The sequence below is a fragment of the Tetrao urogallus genome, assembly GCF_951394365.1.
Source record: "Tetrao urogallus genome assembly, chromosome: 21".
Classification (NCBI taxonomy): Eukaryota; Metazoa; Chordata; class Aves; order Galliformes; family Phasianidae; genus Tetrao; species Tetrao urogallus.
In genome coordinates, this window is record NC_136834.1 from 3,493,679 (window position 1) to 3,512,326 (window position 18,648).

General features: G+C 42.5%; 1 protein-coding gene across 1 annotated transcript; it reads right to left on the bottom strand.

Annotated features, from left to right (window-relative positions):
• Positions 1-225: 225 nt before the first annotated feature.
• On the bottom strand, positions 226-18,483 carry SLC25A33 (solute carrier family 25 member 33; the record flags this gene model as incomplete). Its single annotated transcript, XM_079545588.1, has 7 exons — positions 226-428; positions 1,225-1,508; positions 2,855-2,921; positions 4,742-4,842; positions 5,723-5,800; positions 9,825-10,004; positions 18,434-18,483. The coding sequence occupies 7 exons, from the start codon at positions 18,481-18,483 to the stop codon at positions 226-228; spliced, it is 963 nt and encodes a 320-aa protein (XP_079401714.1).
• Positions 18,484-18,648: the final 165 nt, after the last annotated feature.

Genomic DNA, 18,648 nt, shown 5'->3' on the forward strand with positions numbered 1-18,648 from the left:
TTTAGTAGCTGCTTAATTATCATTAAGTTAAAAAAAAGTTATAATTAACTATTAACGTTAATGACTCAAAACCTTTCAGAAAGCATAAATCCAAAAGGAAAACATTCAGCAGGTGATCACAGACTTGCAGTTCTTCCACCAACAATGCAACCTGCATCAGTCATTAAGGACTGTTTGTTCAACGAAGACATTGGTCTACAGTCAGTAACAGCAGTCTTGGCTCTGCTACTTTGCACGGTCTTCTAACAGATACACAATTAACTCGTAAGTGGACAACACAATGGCTGTGTTTGGTATCTGCCGGATGAGCTGGGCAAAAAGTCCTCTGTAGAAGGCGAGGTAGCCTTCCTCACGTGCTACCAGCCGTGCTGTCTGAATGAAGGCCTTGTACTTAGTGCCTTCTTCTCGCAGCCGTGTCCGTATGACCTCTGCAGAAAAGTAAAACAAGAGCCCAAGGTTAACAAGACTTACACATCCCTGAAACGTGCCAAGATCAAAAAGAAGTTAAAACTTCCCTGCACCCACTGCCTGCTAGCCAGGGCTTTCAGACGTGAAATCCCGCCTGCTTTGTCCTTTAGGCAAGAAGGATGTTAAAGAGGGGTGCCCTTCCATGTAGAAAAAATGGATTATTTGCTTGGTCAAGCTGCTACAAAATGAAACACTTCACTGATACTCACGTAGCCAGTACTGCTCTATAAAACCACACTGGCACTCACTCGTTTCTCCAGAAACACCACTCCTTACCCACTGAGTGCTTCCCACCCCCCGATTTGCATGCATGCACCCTCTTCCAAGTTTGTATTACTTCAGATGCAAATTCAGATAATCAGAAACCTTCACTTATTTATTCACCTATTTATTCTTCTAAATACTTAATTACTTCCAAATACCACACAACACTATTATTCAGTCTGCATATAAACTAGATGTATAAAAGCTTCTAAAAGCAGTTGGGACTCATATAGATGAGGCTACTAGTGAGAATGGATGCAACAGGCACTCAGCTTTTTTTGGAGTAGCTTTGAAATGAGGAAATGCTAGTCACTACATAGCTAGGCAGGAATAATAAGAACAGTACTAAAAATCTCAGTGCATATGCACATGCCACAGTAACACGCACAGGCCGTTCAAACAGACAGGAATTCCACAAGCATAAAACTAATTATTTGCCTTGCATTGGAGGCAACAGCTGTTCTGCAGTCACAAATGGAAAAGTTAACATACCATGTGGATAAGCAATACAAGAGGCACAGCCCTTGGAAACAGCAGCAGCAAACATCAGTCCAAAGAAGTTTGTGGAGCTCCTTTCGGTTCCGTTAGAAGAAGAGGAGGGCAGCTGGACTTCTTTTAAGTGCTTTTTTAAACTTTCATAAATAGCAAAGCAGATAATGGTCTCAGAAATCCCAGCATAGGAGGCAGTCAATCCTCTATAAAAACCACGGATACCTTCCATCTGGTAAACGTATCTAGCACACTGCAGAGCATTCATTGGTTTTGAACCTCTGACTCTACAAACAACAACAACAACACAGAAAACATAATGAGCCCAGAATGAGAATAAAGGTTGAAACAAACAACAACAAAAAAACCTGATGGCTTTCAATACTTTTCAGAACTACAGAATGGTTCTCTAACAAGTTTTACTTCAAAAATCTTCTAAGAAAGCTGTGTGGAGCAGGACTGTTATGCTGAGAATCCACACTTGGCTCTGCAAATTCATACATACATGTAATAATTCTTACAGCTCCAGCTCTAACTAGTCTGTGACAGTTCACATCAGTGCTTTAAAAGACAGTAAGTATTGAAGAGACACTGCTTTACATTACACTACTAATTCCACTTAAAGCTACCTTCAGCAGGCCAAGATACATAAGTCTCCTACACGAGAAACAGTCTTTCATTTTAACAAGGCAGCATTCTGCTCAAAGGTGACACCCTGTGAAGTGCTGGAATCGAGGCTTATAAATTATTTATAAGTGATGGTGTCGTAAAGGATCTTGCTTATTTCACATAAGACATCCTTGCAGGAAAGAATTTCCATTCTAACGAGTCACTTCATTACCTGAATCCCTCATTGCTTCAATATCCACCAGTGACCATGAATCACCCAACTGGAAGATATTAGTGCCCAATTCCCCCTCTGCCTTCAGGAGCTATGGTTAACCGTGATACAATGCTGAAGGGAGTATGAGAACATTAAGCCACTGCAACAGATTCTTGCTGCCTCTGGAACGTTTTATGAAATTAAACAAATCCTGCTTCATTAGAATTTAAAAAACAGCACTCTTTCTGCTTACAGCTACTTAACTGTGTATCAGCAGCCTCAGTGTGTTGCTGTAATACATGTGTCTGTATGGTCTAGGGCCAGCACAAGGGGTGTTGCCAAGTGGGACAAGGACTGTGAGCCACGTTTGGCTCCCCACGTGGGCTCCCCTGACCTTTCCGCAGTCTCTATTACTGCTCATTCAGAGCACTTCAGTCACTGATGTATTTAGCCTCAACACGAACCCCTGAGGTTCAGAAGACTTTTTAAAGCAGGATCTGAGGGCAAATTAATGCTGTATCTAAATTTACTGGAATTTTACAGTGGAACCAAAACCTGAATCTAACTCAGGCTGGAGGCAAATTCCACATCCCTCTATAGGAGCTGTGAATCAGATTAACCCAACACCCAAAACCTAAACATCCAGCATGACCAGGATGGTAGCTTCCAAGATGAAAGTGAGAACTGGGGAAATAGGGCAAGATCTACCAAAGTCTAAACAGCTATCAGAAAAAAACATCTAAGATTTTCAGAGTTTTCCAGAGGCTCCCTTAGCCATTTAGCAGCATCCCATCTCCTTCAGTTACTTACTTCCGTTCCAGTTGCATTCTGGTTTTCACCATCCATATAGGATTCATCAGGGTATTTGTGATAAAGGCTGAGAAAGTGGAAAGAAAAACAGAAGTATAGCTGAATTCAGGCAGTCCACACTGTTCAAGCAAGTGAACTATATGAAATGAACTACATAAATGAACTATACACACTGTGCAGTGACAGTTCTAGTTACCAGCTGCAGAGGTTTCAGACAACATACAGGTGTGTAGCTTCTGATCTGTCTCTGGCCAGAGAACTATCTTATATTAAGAAAGCTCCAGAAGGCATCAGTCAATGGCCTTAAGGGCTCTTTTCTTTCTGCACCTATGTACTTCATGTTTCTAAACAATGCTGTAGGCAAGACAGCTTACTTACTGACTGGGTTTTAGAAAAAATAGACAGGGAAAACATGCATTTATTAGTGTCTTGTTTTCCCCAAGGCTCTAGGTGGTGCCATTGAGCTACCTCATCAACTGAATCCACCCACAGCTATGGGGTCAGTCTGGCAAACATTTTTAATGATCACTCTGCTGACTGACACTTGAATTAGTGGAGCTGTCCTGCAGTATTTTTCCAATAAGAACAGGCTATTTCCTTATTCTGGGAGGAAAAAAATACAACAAGCCAAAATAATTTGGCTAAAGCAGTATCAAAGGTTTGCTGATGCCTATTAACTTTTGCTTTAAACTGTTCAGAAATATTCTTATAGCATTTTGATTGGAATAAAAGTTTATCCTCACTTGCAAAGAAGAAATCAGAAACATTACGAAGCATCGAACAGTACAACAGCTCCTCTGCAAACAAGGTAAGCCAAGAGCTAGCAAACTCCTGGGATCAAGCTCTGTGGAGTCTATCTCTGGCTTCCCCCAAAAGCTGATGTTAGAATATTTCACTAGCACTGAAAGGGTCCCTGTCCTTTAGAGGTGAGCATCAGGTCATGCCACTACTCACAGTTCTGTAGCTGTAGCACCTGGCGCATGGTTCTACAACGTTCCTACTGAAAGTCTTCAATCAGAAAGACATTCAAGCATGTGTTTCTATCAGTTTCATTGGCTCCAGCAATTCCTAAAACCCTTCCTCAATGCTAAACTTGGCCAAACCACACAAGTTTAAATCAATAAATAACACTGCCATAACTTATTCACAAGGGCACTTTACCTACAGAAAGCACTGTGCCAGAGTAGGACTGTATGACTGCATTGGCAATTGGTGGGTTGGCACAAACACGTGCAACAACTTTGCTACAAACTTTAGATTGCAGAGATAGGTGGTTATTCAAACTAGGTGCTAAGAACAACAAATTTACCCCTTTTTAGTAGTGTTATGAAACACCAATTTAAACTCCTCAGAGTGTTCCTTAACAGTCTCCAAAGCAATCCTGCCAAGCACTCCTGTCTGTTTGTGAGAGAACGAGATGTTTCCAGACTCACAGATTTTATTTATAGTCTCTGAACTTTGGCTCATTAAGAACACCTTATACATACTGTTGTTCCACAATCTCAGTTACATCTCCTGATCTCACCCTTGTATGGAGATGATTGCTGGATATATTTCCTAGAAAGTAGATCCTCTATGCCAATGTGGATCTATAAGCTTGTACTTGTACAGATGTCACAATTATTCACAGACCCCAGTCAGGAATTATCTATTAGCCTGTACTAACAGACTGAAAGTCCAGGCCCTATCTTAATGATAACCTCCATTCATTTTCTAGCTACTGAGAAAAAGTCTTGTATTGATAACAGCTTGGAATACATACTTCAAAAAATTAAGGTGCATCTCAGAGCCATGCAGACACCAACACAAGCATGGCAGGTACTGCTAAGGGAGCAAATGCTGGAGTATTGCTGCAGACCATATGGAAAGTGAACTGCAAACACGTACCTGCAGAACCTGCAGAACAGACATGCACAATGTTGCTGTTGGGTACAAAAATGCCATTAAATCGCTCTTTGGCTTTGGAGTAGCACGCAAAGTAGACAGCTCTGTGGAAAAACAAACAAAGAACAGAAGAAAAGCAATAATACACATGACATCAAGTTAGGTACATTACAGTATTACCTCCTCTAGAAAAAACAGGACTCTCTAAAAAGGGGCCTCTGTATGATGTGTCCATCTGCAGGAATACAACTTTTTTCCTCTAAGGTGCCACTATCTGACTCGACACCCACAGGGTAGAAATATCTTACTTTCATACCAAGCCTGTGATGCGAAGCAGCATGGTTTTGTTAAAGAAAGTTAGACTGGATACTAATGCCAACCCTGGCATTTAATACATTTTGTACCCTTGGGACTGCAACATCCCACTCTGAGCCTCTGTTTTCCCTACATTTGGTCAGAGCTATAGTTGCCTTGGCAGCACTTAACCCTGGACTTAAACTAAAAGCAGTTTCACACACTTGCAGTAATACATTAAAATATTCCCCCCTCCTAATTATTTTTTTGAGGATAGCATCATGAACAAAGTTCCACTGATAACAGAAAGCACAGATCACAACAAGCAGCTAAGACACACATACAGAAGTTTACAGAAGTCAAAAAATGACAAATTGAGGTTTCATTGTTAGAAAAAACAGTACTGACTTTCATAGTATTCCATCCTTTTAAGAAGAGAATATGAATATTGACTAGAAACAGGTACTAAATGCATCAGTTACTGATACATGTAAGTGAAAGTCAGTGCTATACAAGTGTAAGGATGATTTTTAGAATTAGTTGTTGACATGAAAGCTATGCAGTCTGATGCTTTGCAAAGCAGTTTATGGATGGGATAATTTTATGACCTATTCTTCCATATTGCAAATGGGCTGCAATGTTTGGGTTAATGCTTTAAATGTGCTTTTTGGCAACAGCTTAACTATTTACCTCGATGGTGCAACTCCAACCAAGTTTGGACCCAGACCTCGGAAGAGTGACCTTGGTCCTTCTTTTTCCAGAATTGACCTTAAAATAAAAGCAAACAGAGAAAAAAAGGGTAGGATTTAGGTTAAAAGTTACGCTTCTTATTCTGGCAGACAATCAGTCAAAAGAACTGTGCTGAAGAAATCAATGTTGGTTTGAAAACTAGTAAGTTCACAACTGCACAAAAGAATTATAAGAAAATCAGCAGAATTATACACTGCTGAATAAAGACCACTGTGCTGTAAGACTTCAGTGCACTGCTGGCGAATGCGTGTCGTATGACAGAAGGTTACAATTTCCATTTTTGAAAGCTGAAAGGAATTGAACTTCATAGTTTCACAGAGAATCCAATTCTAATTGACTGAAGAACAAAGAACACTTTTGTCATTCTCTGTATCCAGGAAACTTAAGCAGTTTAGGAGTCTGTTGCCTGAATAGAGGCACGAAAAATTTAAAACCACCAGCACTCTTTCCCCTTTCACAATTAGTCACTTTTTCCCAGTGGAAGTTGAATGCTGCACCCTTCTACAAGCTGTTCCCCCAGGTAGTTCAGAGTAACTGTTCTGGTTTTGAGGGCATCCAAAAGAGTTCATAGCAAGACTCCAAAGGATGCCACAAACTACAGAACTACCCTTGTGTGTCACCAGATTTCATGACCAGGTGTAAAGCAGGATAATAATCCAGTAATGTTTTCCTGTAGTTTTGCAATTGCTACAGGCCAAGTATCCAAAGCCATTTTCATCCATTTTTCCCCACATCTTGGAAGGCATGTTCAGCTAGAGCTTCTATGATAGTCCAGCTGTCAAGCTCCACGCTTGCTCAGGTGAAAAAGACTTACTTTTACACAATTATTTGCCCTATTAACAGAGCACATATTCAGAAGGATTGAATTAACACCCAAACACTGGTAAATAGCCAACTATTCACCAGCGAGAGCCAGATATGGTCCAGTAATCATGGGGGCTGAGTGCAGTCTGCTGCAGTAGACCTCAATTGAAATAAAGGCTCATCACGTGAAAACCATGCAATAAAATCCAGATAACACCAGGTCCCAGGGGAAGTTCACGTGCATCTGTTTGTACTGTCCAATTCTCCGTTTGCTTTCTAGGTCATTAGCACTGTTGGGAATGTCCCCTGTGGATTCCAAAAACAAGCTCATTAGGCAGAAGATACACGGGAGCTCCTGAAATGTTTTTTGTTTTTTATTTCTGCAGTGGAGTAGAACTTTCTGTGTAAACTCCAGAGCTGAGTGTCTCCAAGGAGACAGATCCACCAACTACTCCTTCTTTGTCATTTAGCAGTCACGACTGCAGCTTCCAGCTGGGGTGACTCATGAGAATCTTAAAGGGATTAGACAAAAACAGCCCGACCTTCTGGAGTGCTTTCTATACAGCAGCAGGCTTAACCTGCCCTCCTGAGTACCTACTTTTCTTCTATTTACAGCAGCTAAGGAGCTTTCATATTCAGCATCTTTAAGTCTTCTAGAACGATTTTATTTGCAGGGCTCTGAAGGGCTGCTTCCTCAGCCATACAGTTTTCCTAAAACAGAGGATCCAAGTCACATCCAGTTCAGCCATGTATGTATGGTCAGGATTCAGAAAGGGGTGTAAGGAGATAAGAGATCTAACTTACTCCTCTTTCTTCATACGTTTGTGTTTCATCAGAAAGATCACAATCAATAGCATTATCTGTGCTTCACAGACACTGTCAGCAAGGGAATGACAGACTGCATGATTATTTCATTCTCACTTCTTAATCCTCTGGACTAAATAGGTCAAAAACATGGTGTGATACATGCAGCTGAGCAATTCCTCAAGTAAAATGAAGTCAAGATCATAGTCACCACAGAAATTCTAGGGTGAAATGAAATCACGATTTGTCAACCAAATTTAATGAGCTTAATAAATACATTAAAAGGTTGACCTAATTTTAACCCATTTCTTCTTTCCCTAAAAGGGAGATCTTAGAGAAAGATGGGAAAAGGAAATAAATTAACAGCCTCATATGTTTAAGTTATTACTTCCTTTAGTAACAGCTGTCTTTAGACCAGTGCTGCAAGGTGAAAAAGTAGAAAGGGAAAGAAGAAAACCAAAGGCAATTGGCACTGAGTTATACTTTTGGTCACGAATTGCTGTAGATTCACCTCTGAATACAAAGTGTTTGGCATGGGAAAGAAGCTCTGTTTATAACAGAAACTCAAGTCCCAGAATGACTCTAAGCATCTAGTTCTGCAGAGAATTTGAGTTAGCACTGTACTGTTACATAACTGTGCAGCTTCTCCTCAGGCAACCTGCCAAGTGTGTTGGCCTTATATAAATCATTCAACTTGTTTTGCTAGTCAGTATTTTCTTTGGCATTTCTACTACCTGATCTAAGCAGGACCATCCTGCCTTACCCTGTGATGTGCTCAATGATCCAAATAAACTCGATGCACTGCATGATGTCTGAACCATAACTTTGGGTTGTGATCAATGGCTCTGCGTCCAGGTGGAGGCTGGTGGCAAGTGCTGTCCCCCGGGGTCTGTCTTTGGACCGGTACTTTTAAACATCTTTATCAGACACAGATGATGTGATTGAGTGCACCTTCATCAGGTTTGTGGATGACACCAGGCTGAGGCACAGCTGATGCAGAAGGACGGCATTCCATCTAAAGGGGCCTGAACAAGCTTGAAAGATGAATCCTTGTGATCTTAATGAGGTTCAAGGAAGCCGAGGTGCTGCACTTGAGTCAGGGCAATTCCACATATGCATACTATGGGAACTCTCTGAGCAGCCCTGCTAAAAAGGACTTGGGGCTCCTGATAGATGATAAATTGAACACGAGTCCACAGCATGCAGTGTGGCACAGAAGGCCAACTGCAGCATGCAGCCAATTCCTGTATCAAGAGGTCGAGGGGGATGGTTCCCTCTCTACCCTTGTGAGGCCCTGTTTGAAGTACTGCGCCCTCTGAACAAAAAAGATGTATAAAATCTTTTGGAGCAGCTCCACAGGAGGGCTGGAGCACCTCTCCTACAAAGACAGGCTGGGATTTTTCAGCCTGGAGAAAGAAGGCTCCAGAGAAACCACACTGTGGCCTTCCAATACTGTATGTATAGACAGGGCTGCCCCTTCTTATGTGCTGAATCCAGCACTCACTCTTTTTAAACTTCCTGTGGTTGGTGATTGCCCAGCTCTCTGATTTCAGCAAGGCCTCCCCACTCTCAATGGAGTCAACAGCTCCTCCCAATAATATAAGGGATCAGAGAATTCTGGGGGTCATCTAGTTCAAATTAGCACTCAAGTAGAATCAATTTTGAAAATGGATCAGTGACTGACATGCATCACAAAACACAGAGAATCAGAAATCTCATTACAACACTGGCCCATTAAGGAGAAGGAAAGGCTACAGACTCCCACCTTTAAATGAAGCTCCAAAGAGAGAGAAATCAAAACTTTACTTCATCAACCTGTTAAATAGCATGGGCAGCAATAGTAAAAGTACCATTCCAGCTACTCAGAGAAGACTGGGAATGGCTCCAGGAAAGACAGAGTGCATAGTTCATTCAGTCCTTCAACCACTGTGCCAAGAATTGGCCTCAGCTAGAAAGGATTACCTGTTCTGTTGCTCAAAGTCTTCCTGTTATTGGAAAAAAAAAGAAAAAAAAAAAAAAAGAAAAAGGAAACGAAAAAAAGGCTTTTTTCCCCCAGAATATTTTCTGGTAGTCCCTGCAAGCTAAAGCACATTGAACACAAAGCTTGGAGTACGCAGTGTGCATTGACTCCTAGAATATAATAACTACAAAAGTCTCAAAAGCAGATTAAAAATAATACTCCCAGATACTTACCCAAATCAACGTGCTTCTGAGTGCTAGCAATAAAATCCTGTGGAAGCTTAAAGGAACACTCAGGAACTTTATGTATTTTTAAAAGAATAATTTATCTTTCTACTGCCGAATCCAGAAGCCTGACATGTATCCCTGCAGTGCAAGTCTGGAGCAAAATCTGCATTCCTTGTTTGAACCGAGGAATCGAAACTCAGATCACTGGTGTCAATTAACACTGAAGGACCAGAGGAACAGTACTCACTTAAGAACGCTAAGGAGCCCGGGTGAAACAGATGTTGGCCTGACCATTCCTTCACCACTGATGGTCCCCAGCTGGACTTGTGGGTAATAGACAGTCCGAAAGGCCAGTTTTGAAGACTGGAGCCTAGTCTTTATTACTTCTAAGGGACAAGTAAAGATGGCACCAACCGTTCCTCCACATCTGTAAAACACAATTTAAATAGAAGACAGTCAGTAAAATGTAGCTGCACAGATATAGCAAGTCACAAGAGCACAGAGCATAAATAAAAAACTGCATAACTGACTCCAATTGCTCCACACTGTGGATAAACTAACAGAAGCAGAGCTGTTTCCACATCAGGCAACGGAGACTGTTCCCAAGCCCTGTGGGAGGGGAGAGAAGGCTGAGAAACACTTATGATGATCCCATGTAGTGATGAGGTTGGAAGGGTGAAACGCAAAAACAATTCCCAACTCCAACAAAAATCCATGGCTGATCATCTGCTGGAATCCTGCCTGTAAAAACTTCAGAGGCACCCATGTTTCAGAGGTGGCTGTCCTAATACTGACATATCCTTGGATGGATTTTTCCTATGGGAAGCAGGAAGCTGGCAGCTGAGAACAAGCGACTGGGGATTAAGAAACTGTACGCAGCAAATATAATCCTCCACCATTTCAATAATTATGATTACAACAGCTCTCTACTGCAAGTTAGGTTCCCTTAAAAACAATGGCTATCAACTTCTCTGGTGTGGGGAAGCTGCAAGGACGCGAGGGAAGGTGGGAACAGGGGAGGCTGCCATTCTTCAGGCTACTAAAGAGAATTAATTAGAATTCCCACGGCCTGATAACAGAAGCACAGGAATATTACACATGCACGCTGATTATAGAATCATAAAATCATTAAGGTTGAAAAAGACCAACTGCCACCTACCACCAACACTGCCCACTGCCTCAGGTCCGTCAGGGCCAAATCTGCCCTTTCCTTAAACACCTCCAGGGATGGTGACCCCACCACCTGTCTGGGCAGCCTGTTCCAGCACCTCCCATTTTTTCTGAGACATCCAAGCTGAGAAACTGAGTGAGAAACTAGGATGTCTCTGGGCAAGGGGATGGAAAGGCAGAGGAGATGGCTCAGGCTGCACTCTAAGCAGCAGCCAGACATTTTCCAAGGCAACTTCTGAAAGGAAGGTCAAATTTCTCCAAGATAAGGAGAGTCAGTGATCTGGAGTGCATCACACCCACCTTGCCCAGCCTGCCCTATGATAACAGCTGTTGTGTTGGAAACTTAATGCTGAGGAGTTACAAGGCTGCTTGATGGCAGTATCAGTGACACACCTCTGAACTGAGCATACTCCTGGAGACTGCAGCCCGTGACTCAGTGAATGGAGGCCACTCCAAGGGAGATTTTCCCTGAACAGAAGGTGGTCAGGGAGCCACTGTGCTACATCACGTTATTTTATGTATACAAAAGAAAAGAAAAAAATCCCACCTGGCATGAAGTCCTCTTACTTGAAAGGCATCCACCTGAAAATAAACTCAGTAGATGGCAGAAACAATTCAAATCATGGTTTTAATAAGGGCATTTAACTCGGTTTGCCCACATTTCCAAAGAATAGTTTCATGTGATATAGCTTTTAACTGTTGTTATCCTGCTCTTAGCACTGTCTCACTCCATGTTTTTCTTGTTCTAGGGCTTTTTCAACATCTTTCTTTAACCCATGATTTCTGTCTATAACCAGATAATACAGAAACTGCTGGTGGCTGAAGCTTGGTTTTCAATCTGTTGCTACAAACTCACCTAGTTCACACTCCTGACACAGAGCTCTATCATAAAAAATAGATTTCAAGGCATATTAGGAAATAAACAAACCTGAATCAGGGTTGAGGATTTCCAGACACACTCTTTTTACATTACCCAGGGCTGACTATTTTTTACTTTACTTACATTGTGTTTCACACAATGAATTCAATGTTCTGTACCACACTGCACAAAAAAGGTTCCAAACCCTCCTGTAACACCTTTCCCAGGACGGCAGGCTAAGGTTGCCACTGAGGATCACACATCAGTTTCTCACTGAGACTGGGATGATATCTGAATGTTCCAGTACAGTGATGGAAAACCACCAGCAGCCATTACTTCTATCACCTATCAAAGGTGATACCAAAGAAGTATCAAAGAGCTATAAAAATCCCCAATATAGAACTAGTCCTGAATATAATTGCTGCTCATCACTATTGCCACGCAATAGGAAACAGGGCAGCTAAAGTTGGAAATTCCCCAAGCTAGCAAACAGGCTGAATGAAAGAGTTCTAAGGTTGTTACACCAAAACAACACACTGAGCTTCATATTATGCTACAACAGCCTGGGGAGCCACGTTAGAGCTGCCTGTTCTGCTGCAGAGGCCGTGCTCCTCTTAATGCAGCGTGGCTCACAAAAAGCACACAGGGCCAAGAACACAGCAGTGCACAACACCCAACTCTCATCAGTGCTCCTGGTCAAACACCTCGCTCTGTCACTGCTCCTCAATCATGTTCGAATGCCTCTTCTTTGAAACCTGACAGCTAAAAATAATTCTGAGGATGACTAAAAATAACACTTAGTTTTATTAAACTAACATGTTTGGATTTAGGAAGACTTAAGAGGTTTTTGTTGGTTTTTTTCTTTTCCAAAGGCATTTCCTACAACTGAACAGATTGACAAGGAATTTTCTTTGTTTGTACAAGCATCTAAGTACGTTGTTCCTTCAAAAACCTGTGCTTAGACTTCCCTTGGAAAGCAGCACAAATCTACAACTTAACTTCCTTTGATGTTAATGTCAATTTGTGATTTAAGTAATTCTCCATGAGAGGGAAAGGAAGAAAAAGCCTAATCCCATCCTTTGATTTGCATGTAAAGAATTCCTTGGCAGAGCAGCAAGAACTCTGTGTGCACGTTTGGGAACAGGGAACTACAGAAGGACATTAATAGAGGTACTAACATGTATTTTCTGTATGTGAACTACTTCAAGAGGAGAGTCATTTTTAAGCACATAAATGGTAAAGACTGGCAAAAAAAATGCAGCAAAAAATACGTACCAGTTTACAGAGACACTACCTGGTGCTTGCTCAATGCCTTATATTAAACACTAACAATTGATGGCCAATACTGTTGAGGCTCCTGGATTCCAAGCACTGTGCATTTCAGACACAGTTATCCAAAAGAATAAACTGACATGACCAAGCCTGGCAATCTGATTTAACAGCAATACTTCAATGAGTTTCTCCTTTAAGGACTTTAAAGAAACTTGCTTCCTCCTCTTCCCTGATTAAGGCAGGGAAAACTTAACCAAATTGAGAAAATCTTCACATTCAAAGTGACAAATCCTGTAAGAAAGAGCTTTGCCTTCATCTTTCAGAGCACTAAGATTTGATGGTTGAATAAAGTCAGAGTTGTTTACAGAACTAGGTGTGTGCCATGGGATCAAGAATGACGTTGTTCACAGAGACCTCACTGGGTCTCTGATTGTCCTGTGTACTGAAGGAGAGCTTGGACACAAGCCTTTTGTTGGTGGGCGTCACTTCTGTTTCTCCTGCCTTTTTAGATGCTTCTCATGTCACTCACATGCCTCAGCCCAGATCTGGGAGGAACAGGCCAGGAATGGCTCCTCCAGCAAAACCTTTCATGTCCCCAGAGCTCAGACCTTTAAATGCAAGGACAAAGTGTTCTGAGAGTTCCTCTTGCAGATCCACGCTGCCACTCTCCCCACTACATATAGTCAGTACATAAATGTATATAATTAACACTCGAATAACAGCAAGTCTGAGTGAGTTCCATGAAAATAATTTCATTTCCTTAATAGCTAATTCATCTACCAACACCACGCTGCTGTGTTTTCTATCATCATTTATGAACACCAGAACAACACTTTCATAGTAACACCCCATAAATTCACAACACTGAAATTCCATTTGCCTTTTCTGACCCACCAGCTGCTCAGACTACAGCGACATCTTGCCATAACGTTTTTGAGCCTCTCTGGCATGTTCCCTCCTGCATCAGCTGTCTTCTTTCTTCATGGCTCACTTCTGGAATTTCATCCTTTTAGTCTGATAATCCAGTTAATTTATGCAGACTTGAATATTTGAGTACTTCTGGGAACGTATATGTAATCCCTTGGTATTCAACACAGGGAATGAGTTATCTGCATCGTCACTTTTAACAGATCAGAGTGAATGTTGCCTGCATGCCATTTAAGAAAAAAAGCATTATCTAAAGGAGCAATTCTCAGAATGCCAATAGGATGCATAAATCATGCCCCAAATATAAATAAGCAGCAGACAGTTCTACTAGGGGCTCTGACATCTTGTTCAGATGATCAGATTTTCCTCCACATGGGAATTTGTTTCCATTAAATCCTGGCGTTGCTCTATTCCCACAAAGATGGCTGAATAACATGCTGTGCATAAAAGAAACACTTTGTATTCCCACAGTGTTCCAAATACCTTCATCTGGGAAGGAAAAACAACCACCAGCCTCTCTCAGCTACATAAACAGCCCTAACCCTGAAAGATTCAGCTGTGAATATGCAGCCAAATCCATTTGATTTGGGAAGATGGAGGTGTTGCCTCGACTGCAGATTTAAGCCTTAATTCCGATCAGGATGAGGTTTTTAATGAGACACCATGCAGAACTGCAGTTCCGGAGATGTGAGCGGTGTTCACCACCATTACTCTCTTGCTAAAAGGCCAACAATCTCTAAACCTGCCTTCAGTCAAAAGGCAGAGACCTGCTCAGAAACAAACGCAGGGCACGCTACCTTTGACACGTCACACAGCAAGCACATGAGGAGTTCCCAGCCCTGCTCTGCATGCATCACACACACAAATCCCTTCTGTGAGAGACACCCAACAATGCACCAGCTTGGGCCCATTGCAAACTGCCAGAAAAACAGTGTTTGTACTTCAGGCTACAAACACTCCCTCTGGATACACATTAGCCAGGCATACATTACCATTGGAGCAGTAAAACACATCTCTGAGTTGTGACGTCCAAACACAGGAGCACGTTTCATATCCTCAAGCCAAGGGCTGAGTGCTTACAGAGATACAATGTGCTGTGCATTATGAGTTGCAGAAAAATTATTTCCCTCCATAAAAAGAAAACATTCTGTGTAAAAGCCATGCCAAGAATGTACATCTCAAAATTCAATTTGAACTTTTCTCTCGCTGGCAGCTTTCTATTTTTACAAAGTCCACCCCCAATACACCAATGACTTGCATTTGAAATAAACTCTCAGCACCCGCTAGCACAACTGATATAGATGATGCCAAGTAACTTAATTAAAAGCAGAGATTATTGCATTTGGTGCTACTGACTGGGCTCCTATGATGGATGCAGGACTCTGTTCAGCTAAATTCAGTGGCACTGTCAGCACAAAGCACAGCACTGCAGCAACAGTGCATTTGCTTTCCTTGAAGGCAAACTGAGATGAGCCATTTTCCCCATGATTTTGTTTGTGATAGGGATTTCATTCTGTTTTTCTGACGTGTGCCACATGGCCTAGCATGAAACGCACAGCATAAGCAGTGAAGCAGGCTGCATGTTTGATATTCAGTACTGCTTCATCAAGAGCGCAAACGTGAGGTGCTGCATTCCCAGAAACCATAGGAAAGTCATCTTCAAAACAATACAGACTGTTCTTCATGGTTTTGAGATATAAAGCATTCACAGCACCTCCAGCAAATAAAGCTGTCATCAGGTGCGTGTATTGCTGCCAGCACTTGGTGCTCCTCAGTGATGCACTGTTACTGAATTACATCAAGCAGATGAGAACCTAAACTAGATAAGGGGCTGAAAGACAGCAAATCTCATTATCAGCTTAAGGGCTATAACATACACAGCATAACAGAAATACATACTTCAGGTCAAGGTTGCTTCTCTCCATTCTACAAACGTATTATAAGTTGTGCAAGATGCTGAGCTTTGTTCCATGATAAAATACTTTTTCGCAGGTGAAGCTAGAGGAGATCACCCACTTAAGTAATTTTGTTTGAGATTTACTGGTATTGTCAGCCTTACCAAATCACTTCACAATCCTTTCCAAAGTACGCTTCCAGTCCCTTCCAGGTGGCTTAAGGAAGCTTTGCTTGGTGTCTCAGTTTGCCTTTCACAGCAGTAGCAGAAAGGAGTTACAGAGTTAAGCCTCAACAGCAAACAGAAAAAAAGTCACAAATGTGATTTTATTCATAGAAACAGTTCCCTTAGTTTCAGTAAAAAAACCTCTTCTTGAGGTTCAGGAATAGACACCACCCAATACCTGTACAAAATAAATCACAGTAAGGAGTTCGTTCAGCTTTTGCTCTGCCTTTAAAGATCACTTCTTAGCAAATCCCTGTAGCAAACAATATTATTACAGCTGGAAAGACAAAATGAAGTCACCTCTGCTGAAGCCTGAGCCAAAGTTTTCCCCAAACAAAAATAAGCAAGAACTCCACTGACTTCAGCAGGGAAGGAAGAACCCAGACTTGAAAGCAGCTTGCATTTGTTGTGCAACATAAGCATCATTCTGTTTGTTGCTTCTGAAACCTTCTCTGCCCTCACAGTCCTCTTCCCATCAATATCCCAAGAGCTTTTGGCCTGCTGTTATTACTGTAAATCTTAAAATGAAAAACAACCAAGAGGAAGTCAGACTGTTTCTATCTGTAAGTACGCTGACTTGCCTTTTTTTGTGCACACATAAGAAATTGCACTGCATTTCCTTGAGAAATGCATATTTCTCAAGGAAATATTTAATAAAATTTAATAAAATATTTAATATAATTGCATATATCAAGGAATATCTCAATCTGACATACCATCCCATGCTCATTTTTGCAAGAAGCTACCACCAGTACCACCAGTAAATCTCAAAATTACTTAAGTGAATGAGCTCCTCTAGCTTCACCTGCAGAAAAGTATTTTACCATGGAACAAAGCTCAGCATCTTGCACAACTTATAATGCGGTCTGAGCTTCCAACACTTTCTTCTACAGGAGGGGATAATTTTATCTGTCATATAGAACCCGGTTCTGCAGGTTCTGTACGGCAGTTTGAAGCTGACGTTCAGTTTGTTGTTCCATCCAGTGAGCCCTAAGAAGTCTGCATTTCTGACTTGAACAGCAGAGGTAACAGCATTAAATGTGGCACACGATCAGAACCGTGTTGGGATAGCAGGTGGGCACAGACACTCATACCCTTATCTGCACAGGGCAAACACCTTAGCATCAGCTGATGTACAAGGAAAACTACATTTGCTATCTCACTGTCCTTTCTGTAACATCACAGCCAAACAAGTGATGGTGCATTTTTCTGTGCCTCCTGAACACATTCAGAACAAGAATCAGCGTCACCAATTAACCTGTAAAGGCCTGTATGCCCAAAAGACCATCTCTCTCCTCCATGCCACACTTTCAGAACTGTTTTAAAAATGGATCAATCTTATTATAACTAAGAGGACAGGATGATATTCTCTGTTGTGCTTCTATTCTTTCCGTCCACGCTCTATCGAAACCAGTCTGAACCTAATGATTTCCCAGCTATAGCACATAAAATGTTTATTAAGATCTTAAGGGAAAGCAGAGACTGTTACAAAATAAATAAGGAAGATGTTGAACATTCAGTGCTGATTTAAAACCCCAATGAGTTTACAATTCCAATTTATTTATCGTGCAAGGAGTTACATGAGGACACCTGGAGTTCTGCAGAGGCTTTGTTTCTGTCCCAAATGGCTGCATGGGCACATCCAGGTCCAGTTTCTGGCACAGGATCCAGCAGAGAATGGAAAAACAACAGGGAGAGAGTACTTACAACAATGCAACCATTTTAGCCAGTAGAAGAAAGGCTGTGTGTCTGAAAAACTTGGCTTTGTTGGCTTTAATATTTGTATTAAATGAACTTACTGCTTCACAGCCAACCTCCTCTCTTGGTTTAGCAACAGAAGCAGCAATGTCTGCTATTAAGCAGATTAACAATAGGCTTCATGTGGGCTTCTGAACTTTGTCAGCTGGCAAACACTACAGCTATCCCACTGCTCAGTGAGCCTAAACCATTAAAAAAAAGATTTTTGACACGGACAGACCTACTACATACACTCCTAGTAGGTGGGTGGGTGGGATTTTCTTGCTGGACTTCTGATTTTTTATTTTTAATTTACACATCATAACGATTTCACAAGACTTCAGCTAAAATTACCGTGATAGGCCATCTCACAGGGTGTTTTTTGTCTATTCCATCCCAGGCTCTCGACACACCAAACTCACAACCCCTTGAAAGAGCAAAGACAAAGCAGCAGCAGCATCCCGGCACGCCAGGTCCGTCGTGCAGTAACACCAAGGCCTTCTCTATCTCTTTCTTTCTTTCTTTCTCACCGAACGGGCCCTTTTCGGGTCAGGAAAAGGCAGAGCCCAGGGGCCGCAGCTCCCACACCCAGCCCTCCATCCGAGCGCCCGCAGCGCATCACGGCGCGCCGCCCGCTGCCGGCAGAGCAGCCCAGCAGCCCAGCGAGGTTTTGAATTAAAAGCAGCCGACCGCCGCGGCACCGCGCCCTCAGAGCGCGCCGGGAGTTCTTACAGCCGCCGAGCTCCCCTCGGGAGCAGCCCTCCACACTCACCCGCCGGCGAAGAGATGCAGCAGCGTGTTCTCCTGCGGGCCGCCCGCCATAGCGCCGCCGCCCCGGGCTCCGGCTGCCCGGCCGGCCGCTGCCAGCAGAGCCGGGTCGCGGCGCGCGCACGTGACGCCGGCGGGCGGCGCTCGACGCGTCACACGAGCGCGCGCGACGCGTCGGGCGGGAAGCAGCTGCTACCGGCGGCCGCGAGGCGGTTCTTC